General features: G+C 53.9%; 1 protein-coding gene across 1 annotated transcript in view; it reads left to right on the forward strand.

Annotated features, from left to right (window-relative positions):
- Positions 1-14,369, forward strand: part of LOC115271269 (myomegalin-like) — a 29,161-nt gene that overhangs the window by 1,327 nt on the left and 13,465 nt on the right. Inside the window, exons 2-4 of the mRNA XM_029912442.1 lie at positions 4,693-4,775; positions 5,137-5,360; positions 13,430-13,817. Coding sequence (XP_029768302.1) covers positions 4,693-4,775; positions 5,137-5,360; positions 13,430-13,817 — 695 coding nt within the window. The remainder of the gene's footprint in view (positions 1-4,692; positions 4,776-5,136; positions 5,361-13,429; positions 13,818-14,369) is intronic.

Consider the following 14,369-nt stretch of genomic DNA (forward strand, 5'->3'; position numbering starts at 1 on the left):
GGGGGGGGGGGAAGCCCCCAGGGGATTCCCCCAGTGCAGGGCCAGTGTATGGACCTTTGCTGTCCCCTCTCATCCCCCAGCCTAGGGGTATGCGAGGAGCAAGAGGGGGTGTGGTGGTCAGAATGCTCTGAGCTCAGGCAAGTTTGATCTGCACAGCAGCCCACAGCCAGCTGAGAGAGACAGCTTAAACTCACTGGCACCCATACGCCCCTTCCTGGGGGGTCTGTCCTGCTGTGTATGGACCCCTCCAAACAAGAAGTATATAGGCTGGTTAGTGCAGAGGGCAGCAGGCCTGAGTCAAGCACCTTAGCATGGAAGGATAAAAATAGCATTGAGTATTTTGTAATAAAGCCTCTCTACCATTTGTAAATATAGGCGGTCTGTGAAATATTTGGCCTATCCAGAATACATGGCAAGTGCATCCTCAACCGGACAGTGCTCAGCACTGGCTGCTAAAGCCCTGCTTCAAACAAGAGCCATCCAAATTTTCCCTAAATAATCCCTAAACCTGTCTGCCAGAAGCTGGGATTGGATGACTGGGCATGGATCACTCGATAAATTGCCCTGTTCTGTTCACTCCCTCAGTAGCATCTGGCACTGGGCAGCGTTGGAAGACAGGATACTGGGCTAGATGGATCTCTGGTCTGAGCCACTACGGCTGTTCTTATGTTTGCCTTGAAGTCCAAAAAGTGTATTTTACTTACACTCATATATGGAAAAACTCCCTAAGGGGCTCTGCCCACATTAAAAAATGGGGGAGAGGATAGCCCAGTGCCGAGACTAATGGTGCAATGCAATCTTGATGCTGTTGAAGTAAGTTTTGAGTTCAGCGGAGCCAGGATTTCTCCATCAGCATGGAGAATGGCTGCTGCAGAAAGTTCTGGGCATGTGAAAACAGGGAGATCTGTGGAAACTTTTGCAACCGTAACTCTAGTGGGAGCAAAGGAACGCAAGCCATTGAAATAGACTGATTGGAGAAGGCAGCAGAGCTTTTGAGTTGGGGGAGTTCGCTAATGACACTAGAAGGCAGAAGGGAAGTGCCTGGCAAGGCACGTTAGCGACAATAGACTGAATTTTTCAGCTGTATTGATGGTCTCTGAATTGGTGGGATCCTCTGAGGATAGCAATGGAGAAGCTATTGGAGGTGGCTCCAGAGAGCACCTGGCCAGTGTACAGTTAGCTAGGATGCATGAGTACCTTGAAAGAGGGGCAGAACTGGGCTCAGCTTTGATAGACTTGTAAGAAAAAATTAACTGAAATGGTGCCTGTCCCAAGATGGGCTTCAAAGCCTCGGTGGGGAGAAAAAGGAGGCTTGGAGGAGACTCGATTGAGATACTGAACCTCATGAAGGGAAGTTTAGAAGCTCGACTGGTCCCTCTGCTCATTCTGCCTCACATTGCAAGAACCAGGGAGTTTTCCTGCTTAAATGGCGTTACATTCAGAGCAAAGAAAAGCTCTCTTCACACAGTTTCTGAATTCACTGCCTGTAGGTCAGAGTCTAGAATCTGAGTTTATGGACAAGGAGCTAAAATAAATGTAATCAAATCTAATGCTTCAGGGCATCAGTTTTTCTTCTGCTGAGGCCAGGCAGCAGTTCTCACCGTGTGTGGCACTGACAATTAGCCAGGTGCTATGTGAGAGGCGTTGCCTTCCCCTGAAATCCCCGGTATTGCTTTAATGGCAGAGGGTGGATCCCAGACTTGGCAGCCCACTGGCCAGCTCTGGTCCTGTGGAAGTGGGAAGGGCTGGAGAGCGCTTGGCATGCCGTGGTCAGCAGAGGTAACTGCATCCCACCCTGCTCCAGCAACTGAGGGTGGCTCTGTCCTGCTGCCCAACAGGCCACTCCCCATAGCCGCAGTGCTTCACGTGCAGAGGGCAGGGCAGTCAACCTTGGCCCAGGCTGCAGGGTCTCCTCTCCCATTAACATATCCCCCAACTAGGCTCAGATAAAGCCCTGGACCCTCCTTGTGGGACAGACCAGGGGGTCTCCCTCAGCACCCTCTGTGGTGCAGGGCTGGGCACTGCACCGTGTCTGACCTCCCGGTTCTGGAGCTGGAAGTGGCTGTTGCCCTCTCCTCACAATCCATAGGAGAATCTGGGATAGGCCAGAGGCAGCCTGGCTCTGGCTGAGCCAACAGGACTAAAGCAGAGTAACCATACCATGCTCTGCTGCCAGCACCTTGCCCTGCCAGCCTGTGGAGGGAGGAGAGCCCTGCCGCCGCATGGCCAAGACAGCACTCTCCTCCAGCGCTCTGCCCTCAGCGCTGTTGGTGCTAAACATGGGCGATCCAGCCTGGGGGCGATGGACAGCATGCAGCACTGATGCTTAGGTGGTTGGGTATCTGCTGGGGTCACTAGCCAGCCATGGCCGGTATTTGAGGATGGCTTCCTGTGAGGTTCACTCTGTCCTGTAACCTCCCTCTTTGCTGCTGATATTGGAGCAGGTGGAGCCAAGTCCACGGCACGTGGGAGTCGGTGTTGATCTGTCAAAGGCAGTGGAGTCGTGCTGATTTGCACCGGGGTTGAGGCTCAGGCCCAGCGCTGCTATTTCCTGCGGCTGACTCCAAACCTCCCTAAGATGTTCACTCCCAGCAATGGCCTGTTGCTGGGCTCTTTGCAGCCCTGGGATCAGCCGGTGACCCGTCAGTTCCTGGCTTTTCCCTTCCTGTCCTGATGGGTCTTGCCAAGCTCTAGGCAGCCGGTGTCAGGAACCACAATTGACAGGCAGAGCAGAGTCTGGCGGCGCCTTGATGGTTGTGAGGCTTGGTCCTGTTGGGCAGAAGAGTGCCCAGAGGCTGAGAGAAGCCCTTGGCTGTGCGGTGAGCTGTCAGGGGTGAGGGCATCAGGGAGCAGAGAGCTTGTAACACAATTATTATTATTATCCATCAGTACTGCAGTAGCACCTGACAGCTCCAGTCCTGACCCAGAGGGTTATTGCAAAGGTCATTTGGTTGGGGTTCCATTGGGTCCCCTATTCATCACTTCCCCTCTCCCTTTTGGACCAGACCCCTTTTGGCTGATCGGTGGTGTCTGCAGATTTATTCTGCTTGTTGTTGCACAGTAACTAGGTCGTGCAGTGTCCCTGGGTCCGCAGCACGTGCTACACTGGAGTCCTTGCCTGTCAAGCACCCTCCCCACGGCCTTGGGAGCAGTGTTCCCTCTAATTTTTCCCACACATGTGTGGAATGAATTTTGTTATGTGCACCAATATGGAGGTGATGTGTGACACCTCACCTTCATATCGGTGCACATAACAGAATGAATGTGGTGGGGGTGAGGCCGAGGGGTTCGGAGTGTGGGAGGGGCTCAGGGCTGGGGCAGAGGGTTGGGTGCAGGGGTGTGAGTGCTCCAGCTGGGGGTGAGGGCTGGGGCAGAGGGTTGGGGTGCAGGGGGTGAAGGCTCCGGCTGGGGGTGCCGACTCTGGGGTGGGGCCGGGGATGAGGAGTTTGAGGTGCGGGAGGGTGCTCTGGGGCTACAGCTGGGAGAGAGGACTCCTCGCAACAGCACCTGGGCTGGCAGGGGGAGAGGCACCTCTCCCCACTGCAGCAGCTTCGGGACTGGGGTTGCAGAATAGGCGCCCCCCCCCCAAATCCCGCAGGTCCAGCCGGGGCTACGTTCAGGGAGGGGTGCCCTGCGACAGGTCCGGGCTGGGCCGTCGCAGCTGGATCTGGGCACGGCCGCCTAGGTTCGCACCGCGCTGCCTCAGCCGCAGTTGGGTCCGGGCTGCAACACGCCGCCCTGGCTGCGGCTGGATCCGCGTCGTGCCACCCCAGCCGCGTTCGGGCCAGGGTAGGAGGGCACCAGCTGCGGCAGGTCCAGGCTGTGGCATAGTTGGGGCTGGGGGGCCGCCCCGGCCATGGCAGGTTGGGGGTCGGGCTAGGTTGGGACCAGGGGAAGGGTGCCCCTCTCCCAGCCACAGTGGGTCCCCGGGCGGGTTCCCTGAGTGCCTGCATGGCGCAAAATAGGCTGCTGCGTGGTGTCGTGACCATGCAGCTTACAGGGAACCCAGCTTGGGAGCTGCGTGCCTTCCCTCTCAGGCTTCCTGCAGCAAGGAGAGGCCATCCAGGCATGGGGGGAACTGCAGGGAGCTGGGTGGGAATGGGCCTCATGCATGGCATTGTGTGTGTGTGTGGGGTGGGGGTTGGGGTGCATGCAGCTTTTGCTTGCTGGGAAAGGGCAGGAATGTGCACAGGGCATCTTCTGCAGAAAGGCCCATGGCTCTGAGTCTCTGGGAAGCCAGGAACTGGGCCTAGCTTGCCGGTGACTGGCTGTGTCAGAGGGCACCATGGGGCACGGATTGCTGGGGTGGGTATTTTCCTGGGCAGGGCTGGGTCAGCCTCACTTACTGCTGCTCCAGGCCCAGAGGCCATTCGGGGAGTGCAGGTAGACTTCCCTGCAGCGTGTGCAGCCCCAGCTGTGAGGGCTTTCCCAGTGGGACGCTGTCTCACAGGGACAGGGACTGGCCTCCAGAGCCCTATGGGGGTGCCTGGCGCAGGGAGGGAATGGGTCCATGCCCCAGGGTGGGAGCAGCTGGCCTGGCTCAGTCCTTTGTTTCTAGCCACTGTGGGGCCTTGGCGGCATTCCCCACACTGGGTGCCTGCAGAGCGGCTGGGCTAGTGGAAACTCTGATGAGGCTGGAAGAGCCTGGGTTGTTCTTGCTCTGAGTGCTTCATGGCCTGGTGTCTCTGCTAGGTGAGCCTGGACGGGAGGACGCCAAGGATGGCAGCGCTGACAGCGTCGAGGGGGAGGCGCCGCCCAGCGCCGCGAGCCAGCAGGTGAGTCCAAGAGATGCACCGCTCTGCTGAGGTGCTGCCGGAGCTCGGCCAGAGTGGGGCGGCCAGGGGAGCTCCTGGAAGGACCCAGGGCAGATTGCCTTGGAGCTGTGCAGCTGACCTGAGATTTGTTCATTGCTAAACAGCTGGGAGTCAGGTTGGCTGCTTTGATCAGCTGAGAACCGGGGCCTGGTGCCTGGTGAAGAAATCCAGCAGGAACCAAAGGCCTTTGGGTGCAGCTTGCAGGGTCGGTGCTTTAAAGGCCTCCCTGGGCACCATCCAGCCCTGCCCCAGGCAGCTCAGTGACCATTGCACATTAGCCCTTCGCAATAACCTCTCATATGGCACCACGCTTCCCCTCCAGACCAGTCAAGGCCTCCCTGTGAACAGCCTGGTGGCCGAGGCAGCACAGCCTGATCTCCTCACCCTGGATCCCCTGGAGAGGGACAGCAGCCTGCAGGCAGAGCTGCTCCACATCAGAGCCAAGAACCAGCAGCTCCTGGAGCAGAAGGCGAAGGTGGAAGGGGAGCTGTGGGAACTGAAGGCTCTGATGGAGGAAGCCGGCTTCTCGTCTCTCTCTCCCATCAGGTAGGACAGGCTGACGCAATTCGGGCATGAGAGCCTGGGGTCATGAGAGCGTGTGAGGGTATCAGGCTGCAGGGCAAGGAGGGAGCACAGACTCTTTAGGGCACTTCACCGTTACCCTTCCGTGGGCTCAAGGCATAACCCGGTTAATTTAGGCACCCCCACCCGTACCCAGTTCCTACGGCTCCGGGCGAAAGGCACCTGCCTATAACCAGTTCCTAGGGCTCAGGGCGTAATCTTCTGTGGGTTTGTGGGGCCTTTTGCCAGTGAAAAAGCCTTACACAGTAATAGCCTTAACCTCTATTTATTAACAGTCACCAAAATAGACTGCACACGCTAAGCATACAATGCTCACCACTCCTAATAAGGCAGACACACTTTTCCTGGTGGCCAGTCAGGATCAGGTCATCCGGGGACTCCAGCTTCTGCACAGTATGATTGGCAGAATGTGGAGTCTGGCAGCTCTGATCTTGGGCTGTGTCCTGGGGTTAGGTTCCAGAGAACTTCTGTTTGGACCCCAGTTTATATAGTTACATTTGAGTCCTGCTTAGCTCTTCCTTAACCAATCATTTTAAACTAAAGTCCTACAAAACAGTGTTTTTCACCCATCCGACCCCATTACAAAACAGTTCTTTACCCAGTCAGACCCCACCACCTTAGTTGATTTAAATCTTGCAAAATTAGTTATACAACAGACAGAAACAATCAAAGAACCAGACAGAGACCCTACAGATAAACAGTAGAGAAGTGGGGACTGTAAAGGCAAACAATAAAGAAATAGAGATTTCACAATCACAGCTGTTGATAAGTGATTCCTTGACAGACAGAATGCATCAAACAAAGTTTTCTTAAGATCTGTTTCTTTATCTGGTGATGGTTGGTACTATTAGGACAGGAGCCTCCTTAACAGCCCTTTATGTGAGGATGTGACTCTCTGCTTCTTAGCTTATGGCTGCTGCTGCTTACTGTAGAAAAAGGCCTCAGACCTTACAATCCTCTCCTTAATGACACTTTTACCAAAGCCGTCATTACTATTACAGGAGTCCAATACTCAGACCTGTTGAGCTTGAGCTTGCCTCCTGGGTATAATTAACAAGGGCCTTATTTGACTTTGAATGCCAGCTTCCTGTATTCTCTGAACAGTTCTCTTCATCCAGCAAGCCAAAGCTATTATGCTCACTATTAGAGCCAATTGGATTCCAATGATCACCACAATGGGGTGAACCATTATATTTAGCATACCAGTTGCAGAAGGCGACCACCCTAATAGCATTTCCCACCAAGAGTGATCTCCTGCATTTGCAATAGTTTTCAGCACATATGATTTTTGTATTATCATGTGGTACGTCAATACGTATTTGCTTTCCTGTCTGTGCAACATATTGTAAATATGAATATAACATAGGATGGGCCAACAATTTCCTTATCATGGTCTTATTCATGCCTAAGTTTACAGGCGTTGCATTGTGATACAACTGTGGTTTAAACTTTAAGTAGTTTACAGTCCATAAGGGAACATAGTATTAAAAATCGCAACTTATAATTTTTGTAATATTGCAAAAACATCTATTAACTAAATAAATCATAAAAAAACAATTCCTTATAATATACTACTACCATTGGACAGTGATTCCTGACACAAACACATCCCCTTCCTGCATATATATATAACAGCTGACTTTTGTTCAGTGAATATATCAAACATACATCTTTAGGTCCCTTAGGTTTGAGCATAAAAACATTTATCTCTTCTTTTGTAAATTTTGATCCTCACATACACATCCCAAATTTTCATAGGCCACACACTGAAACATGTCAATGGTTTTCCATTGCTGATGTTCTTTATATGCCCAGGAATGATGATCAGCGGAATACATAACCAAATATTTTGTTAGCTGGATTCCCAGAGGTACCACTGGATATATATCAATAGTTAGACAGGGGTGTTCTTTTACTACATATGCTCGTAGAACCATTTGGTCTTTATTCAGTGTAAAGTTTACCAATTTGCACCATGCCATTAATTGTCTCTCCCATCCTGTAACATTTTTCTAACAACAATTTTTTTATTTCCAAAAGCAAATTTCCTTGTATACCTTCCCGAATCATTTGGACGACCAATTGCTGACTTATTTCTTGGGCCTGTGTACAGGCTAATGCTAAGGACACATTTTCTTGAATTGTTCCTGTCAAGGCTGATTCCCCACTCTAGCACTTCGAGTGCAGAAGGTGGGGGCCCGCAAGGACTCTAAAAATTAATACTGGCCACTCCAGGCTTGTATTAAACTCCCAAGGTTACAGCTTTTCTCTGACCTTGGATTGGTAGATGCTGCTACCACCCAAGGGCAAAACCCCTTTGAGAACCCAGGAAGGCACACTTGGGAATTCCTTTCTGTGGGGTACTTTCAAGCCCTTTCTCTCTCTCACACACACACACCCACCCCCTCTGGGGAAGAGCTGAGAAAGAAAACAAAGGAAATCAGCTGTTGCCACCAGCTAATTAAACAACATATGCACAAAACCTCTTAGGGACACAAAAATCCAATCCTGTTCTTAAAAAAGGTAAATTTTATTAAAAACAAAAAGAAAGAAAATACATCTGCAACTTAGGCTTTTTGCTAGGTTTAAAAAAAAAATCAATTACAAGGATTAAGCATCAAGATAGCTTCTTGAGGTCCAGCTTAAAGGTTACAAGCAAAACAAAAGCACCTGGGGTTAGCACAGAGGAATCCACAAGCCATAAAGAAATAAAAGGGATAAACCTAATCACATCTTCCTAGACATTTCCTGATCTACTTACATATCTGGGGTTTTAGATGAATAGTTTCTAGGTATGATACTGATGATTTTCCGTACCTGGCCCAAGTTTCTCACAGCATAACTGCTCCCTGTCTGCCTCTCCCCGAGAACAACAGCAGCCAGATAAAAGGGGACTCTTGTTTCAATTTTAAAAAGTTCTAGCCTTCCCATTGGCTCTTTTGGCCAGGTGCCCAGTCACTTCCTTTTACCTATGCATAGCAGTGAGACTTTTTAACCCTTTACAGGTAGAGCAATTAGAGAACAGCTACTAAGAGGGATTTTATAGCTACTGGCTGGCTGAGTGTCCATAAAGAGGACCTACCCTTCCCCCCACCTTCATTTATCACAGTTCCCATAGCCCCTGCTAAAAGTAATAAATCCTGTTCACCTTGCTGTTGCCATACTGGCCGTACTTTAGAAAATAAGTGTTGCCCCATTCCTCATTTTGATAAGGATGCACTGATGGGATTTCTAGATTCTTGTATTTCAGCTGTAACATAACTCAGTTTGTTTGCCAATACCTCTATGTTAGTAGCATCCAGTATTCCAACTCCTAATCCAGTTCCACCCAAAGCAGTTTCCAATACACCCCTTAGGAGCCTTTTCTTTAGGCTTTCCACCTGTAACGATGCTGGTTCTGGTGGGAACCAACTGAGAGTGCCAATTCAGGACAAATTGCTTAAAGCGGGGCAGTTACATGCATCTGAAAAAGTGAGGTTTTTACCCACGAAAGCTTATTCCCAAATAAATCTGTTAGTCTTTAAGGTGCCACCAGACTCCTTGTTGTTTTTGTAGATACAGACTAACACGGCTACCCCCTGATACTTGAGCCTAAGGCTGGGGTTTTTCCAACCCTAAGGCAAACCAAACCAGCCAGACAGAGAGGACTTTGGTTTTACCCCACTGGCTAACCACAAGTCATACAAGCAATTCCCTTAGACACTCCAGTTTCCCAGTATCACCACCAGTGCCACTTGTTATGGGGACAAATGGTTATGAAAACCAATGCCCTAGTAAAAGAAAAAAGGTTCTCCCACTCCCAAAGGACCAAGCCCCAGACCCAGGTCAATATACAAATCAGATCTTACCCACAAATCAAGCTGTTGCCAATCCTTTAGAATCTTAAATCTAAAGGTTTATTCATAAAAGGAAAAAGATATAGTTGAGAGCTAGAATTGGTTAAATGGAATCAATTACATACAGTAATGGCAAAGTTCTCGGTTCAGGCTTGTAGCAGTGATGGAATCAAGGTTCAAATCAAGTCTCTGGAGTACATCCACAGCTGGGATGGGTCATTCAGTCCTTTGTTCAAAGCTTCAGCTTGTAGCAAAGTCCCTCCAGAGGTATGAAGCAGGACTGAAGACAAGATGGAGGAGCTGCAGCAGTCTTTTATAGTCTCTTGTCATGTGGCCTCTCTTTCTTAGTTCCAAAGACAAGCATTCGGGCACATGGCAAGAAAAAAAACCACCTTAGAGTTCTGTCCATAGGCATGTTCCTGCATACCTTGCTGAGTCACAAGGTGTATCTGCCTTCTCTCAAGAGGTCGATTGTATAGCTGATGGTCCTTAATGGGCCATCAAGCAGGCTAGGCAGAGCTGACACCAACTTGTCTGGGTTGTCACCCAGAAGCATAGCACAAGTTTGAAATATAGACGGTATAGAGCCAATACTTATAACTTTAAATACAAAAATGATACATACATACAGATAGCATAATTATAACCAGCGAACCATAACCTTGTCTTAGACACCTTATTTGATCCCCTTTCTACAAGATTTGGTGCCACTACAAGCAGTGATGAGCTGCCAAAATCTTAGGAACCGGTTCCCTACTGGGTCTTCGGCGGCACGGCTCCAGCGGCTGAAGGAGCCGCCACCGAAGACACGGTAGGGAACCGCCCGGTGAGTACACCCCCCATCCATGTCCTGCCCCCGACTGCTCCCCTCAGAAACCGCAGCCCATAACCCCCCGCCCCGCTCCTTGTCCCCTGACCACTCCTTCCCGAGACCCCCAACCCTAACTGCCCCCCAGGACCCCACCCCCTGCCCAACTCGCCCCGCTCCCTGTCCCCTGACTGCCCCGACCCCATCCACCACCACCCCGACAGACCCCCGGAACTCCCACACGGCGCCTACCCAACCCCCCCCTTCCCCATCCCCTGACCGCCCCCCAAGAACCTCTGCCCCGTCCAACCCCCCCCACCTCCCGCTCCCTGTCCCCTCCTTATCCAACCCCTCCGGCCCCGGCCTCTTACCCCGGGCCAGAGCCGCGCGGCCGGAGTTGGGGCCGGGTCGGGCCGCGCGGTGCCTGGAGTCCTCCTCGCGCCCCGCCCCCGCCCCAGCTCACCTGCAGAAAGCCCTGCTTATTCGCGGGAAGCAGGGGACGGGGAGGAGAAGCCGGGGGGAGCGTCAGGGGAGGAGGCGGAGCTAGGTGAGCTGGGGCCGGGGGCAGGGCAGGGAGCTGCCAGAGATTTTGTTAAATTTAAAAGCCCCCTTAGAACCGGGACAACCGGTTCTAAAAGGGCTTCTAAATTTAACAACCGGTTCCCTCGAACTGGTGGGAACCGGCTCCAGCTCACCACTGACTACAAGACCTTGGTTTCAACAATGAACTGTACGGTTCCAGTTCATATTAATAATGTCACACCACCCCTCCTGGCTGCCAAGCAAATCCAATAACCTTCAGTAGTTCACACTGAGATAGTGTTAGGGCAGCTATACTTTCACTGGGCCTTTACTGTACTGCCCCTTGTAGTAATCAGGGAAGGTGTTGTAATTCCCTCTTCTTGTCCAGCGTGAGCTCAGTTATCCCGTGCTTACACAGTGAAATAAGCTAAACAGCCCCTTATCCTTGGATAACTGCATCCATGTTAGAGGGGTTTCACTGCTTTAACTAGGGGATGTCTACACTGCAATTAGACACCCCAGGCTGGCCCGTGCCAGCTGATGCAGGTGAAGGGGCTGGGGCGAAGAGGCTGTTTAATTGCAGTATAGACATTCGGGCTTGAGCTGGGGCCTGGGCTCTAGGACCCAGCGCGGTGGGATGGTCTAGGAGCTCGGGCTGCAGCCTGAGCATCTACACCGCAATTAAATTGCCCCTTAGCCTGAGTCAGCGGGCACGGGCCAGCCGTGGGTGTCTGACTGCAGTGTAGACATCCCCTATGTCAGCGAAACCTCCCCCTCCCCCAACTTAGCTATGGGCTAAACTTTTCCAAACATGGCGTGGCCTGGATCACAGAACCCCTGGGGGCCTGGCAGAGGGCATCCTGGGTCACAGAACCCCCAAGGGCCTGGCAGGGGGTGTCTTGGGTCACAGACCCCCCTGGGGGTCTGGCAGAGGGTGTCCTGGATCACAGAACCCCCCAGGGGCCTGGCAGAGGGCGTCCTGGGTCACAACCCCCACCCCCCTGGGGGCCTGGCAGAGGGTGTCCTGGATCACAGAACCCCCCGGGGGCCTGGCAGAGGGCGTCCTGGGTCACAACCCCCACCCCCCCAGGGGCCTGGCAGAGGGCGTCCTGGGTCACAGAACCCCTGGGGTCTGGCAGTGTCCAGCTGACAGCTGTAGATCCCTGGCTAGCTGGGGAGGGAGGTGGGGATGAATCACAATTAAATGGGAGGGCCTGGGGACAGGGGAGACACAGGGTGTGGGCAGGACAATATGGGCTAAGGCCCAGGGCAGTGGGCAGTGGCTGTAGAGAAGAGAGCGATGTGGATGTCTGCACAATGCATCTCTCTTCCAGTGCCTGCGGGCCTAGGCCATAGGTTGCATTACAGCCTCCTGATCCTGGAGAAGTTCTCAGGCCACGTCTTCACTACCCGCCTGAATCAGCGGGTAGAAATCGATCTCTTGGGGATCGAATTATCGCGTCTCGTCGGGACGCGACAATCGATCCCCGAATCGACGCTTGTACTCCACCAGCGCAGGTAGGAGTAAGCGCCGTCGACGGGGGAGCCGCGGAGGTCGATTTGCCGCCGTCCTCACAGTGGGGTAAGTTGGCTCAGATACGTCGAATTCAGCTACGCTATTCGCGTAGCTGAATTTGCGTATCTTAAATCGACTCCCCCCCGTAGTGAAGACGTAGCCTCAGAGGGCACCGGCCTGGTTGTGCTCCATCCTGGACTGCCAGTGGGGAAGGGGAAGTGGTTCCATGCTGCTGCCACCCCTCTGCATGGCAGACTCACTCTCCTGCTTAGCACATCCCCATGGCAAATTGCACATGGGGGCAGAGGGTGGGCTGCGGGGGGAGGGGCCGGTCTGCACCCAGGAGCCAGCTGTGCTGCTTGGAGGAGGGTGTGGCCCTCAGTGGAGAGCAGAGGGGCCAGAGTCTGTGCCTGAGGGGCATCCAGGGGAGGGATTCCAGCTGCTCCCTGTCAGCCACCACGTGGTGCCCCAGGTTACTATCTGTATTGTGCTAGCACCTGGGAGCTCAGTGATGGCCCAGGCCCCCGTGATGCTAAGCGCTGTCCAGACACAGACAGAGTCAGTGCCCGCCCCTAGGAGCGGCCAAGCTACGTATCAGACAGGAGATAAGAGCTGGACACAGATTGGGGAGAACCAGGAGTCAGAGAGACAAAACTGGGCAGTGGGCTCCACTCATCACTGACCTGCAGGGGTCACGGCAGTGCGGAGCCTGAAGGCAGGGTTCGAAAGTGGCTGGGGAGGATTTTGCAGATGGTCGGGCAGGGAGCGTCTCCCAGGCCAGGGGCAGCACAGGACGATGGCGGCTGGCGTCCCAGGCACAGCAGAGCTGGGAGGCAACTGTTCGCTGCTGACTGGGATGATGGGGTGGCTGGGGAGAGGCTGCGAAAGGGAGGACCATGGTTTGTGTGTGATGGAGATGGGGGAGCCAACGAGAGACGTGAAGAGAGATAGGGTGACCAGACAGCAAATGTGAAAAATCGGGACAGGGGGTGGGGGGTAATAGGAGCCTATATAAGAAAAAGACCCAAAAATTGGGACTGTCCCTATAAAATCAGGACATCTGGTCACCCTAAAGAGAGAGGGGCGCCAGGCCAGGCAATGATCATTGCAGGGGCATTGGAAATTGCCAGGAGTCCTGCCAGCCGCTTGGCCTGGCATGCAGCTGCCCAGGGCCCCTCCCAAGGCAGCATGGAGGGCGATCGATGGCCTGGGAGAACAGGGCAAGAGGAACTCTCCAGCCCTCTCTGAGCTGGGGGGATCTGTGGGGATGGGGAGTAGAGGTGGGGAGCTGCTTTGGGGTTGGGTTGTTTCAGGCTCCCCACGCTGACGGCAGCCCCCATGTCCCCTGCAGGAAAGCCCTGCTGAGCCTGTGCCTGGAGACCGCCGAGCTGAAGGAGCGGCTGGGGGGATCCCCATTGTCAGAGGGTTGGGAGGATGAGGCGGAGGCCAGGGGGGCCCTGCGCACCCAGAGCAGGAAGCTGCAGAGCTCGGAGACAGTCGTCACCCTCCTCAAGGAGCAGCTGGTGCTGAACTGCCCGGAGGGCGAGAGCAAGTTCCCGCCCCAGCTCGTCACCGGCATGGCCACGGAGATCGACCGGTTCCGGGCAGAGATGGGGGTGGCACCTGCGAAGCGCCCGGCCCTGGAGGGGCAGCTCCAGGAGGATCCAGCAAAGAGGCCCTGCCCTGGGTCCCAGGCGGTGGAGTTGGGACCAGCCCAAGCCCCCAGGGGCATGAGCCAGGTAACTCCCTTGGCTTAAGGGGCCGGGAGTGGGAGAGGTTCAGCCCTCAGCAAGGAGCCCGCCCTGGCCAGCAGGGGGCAGTCTTCTCTGGTTGCCTGTTGGCTTCCCATGCCAGGAGAGGGATGGAGCCAGCCCCGGGTGCCCCTGAACTAGAAGCCATTGCAGTAGATGGGAACCTGACATCCCCTTCCCTGGCCAGCCAAGCTGGGGGAAAGGGAGGGCAATACGGGCACCTTGGGCAGCCCGGGCTCCTTCCCAGTGATCAGAATGACGCAACAGGGCTGTCTTCACTCCCCCTGGCTCGCAGAGCTCAGACCTGCCACAGAGCCTGCTCCCCATCTGCATCTGCCAAGGCAACCGGTTTTTCAGGAGGGGCTGCCCCCATGGGCCACCTTTGTGCCCTTCCCTGTCCCGTCTGCCGCCTCTGTGCCCCATCCCCTGTCTTTGTGTCTGTCTATCGCCTCTGTGCCCCTTCTCCTATCTGTCTGCCCCTACTGTGCCTCTTCCCTGTCTGTGTGTCTGTCTGCCGCCTCTGTGCCCTATCCCCTGTCT

The sequence above is a fragment of the Terrapene carolina genome, unplaced genomic scaffold (genome assembly GCF_002925995.2).
Source record: "Terrapene carolina triunguis isolate 2854851 unplaced genomic scaffold, T_m_triunguis-2.0 Scaffold212, whole genome shotgun sequence".
Classification (NCBI taxonomy): Eukaryota; Metazoa; Chordata; order Testudines; family Emydidae; genus Terrapene; species Terrapene triunguis.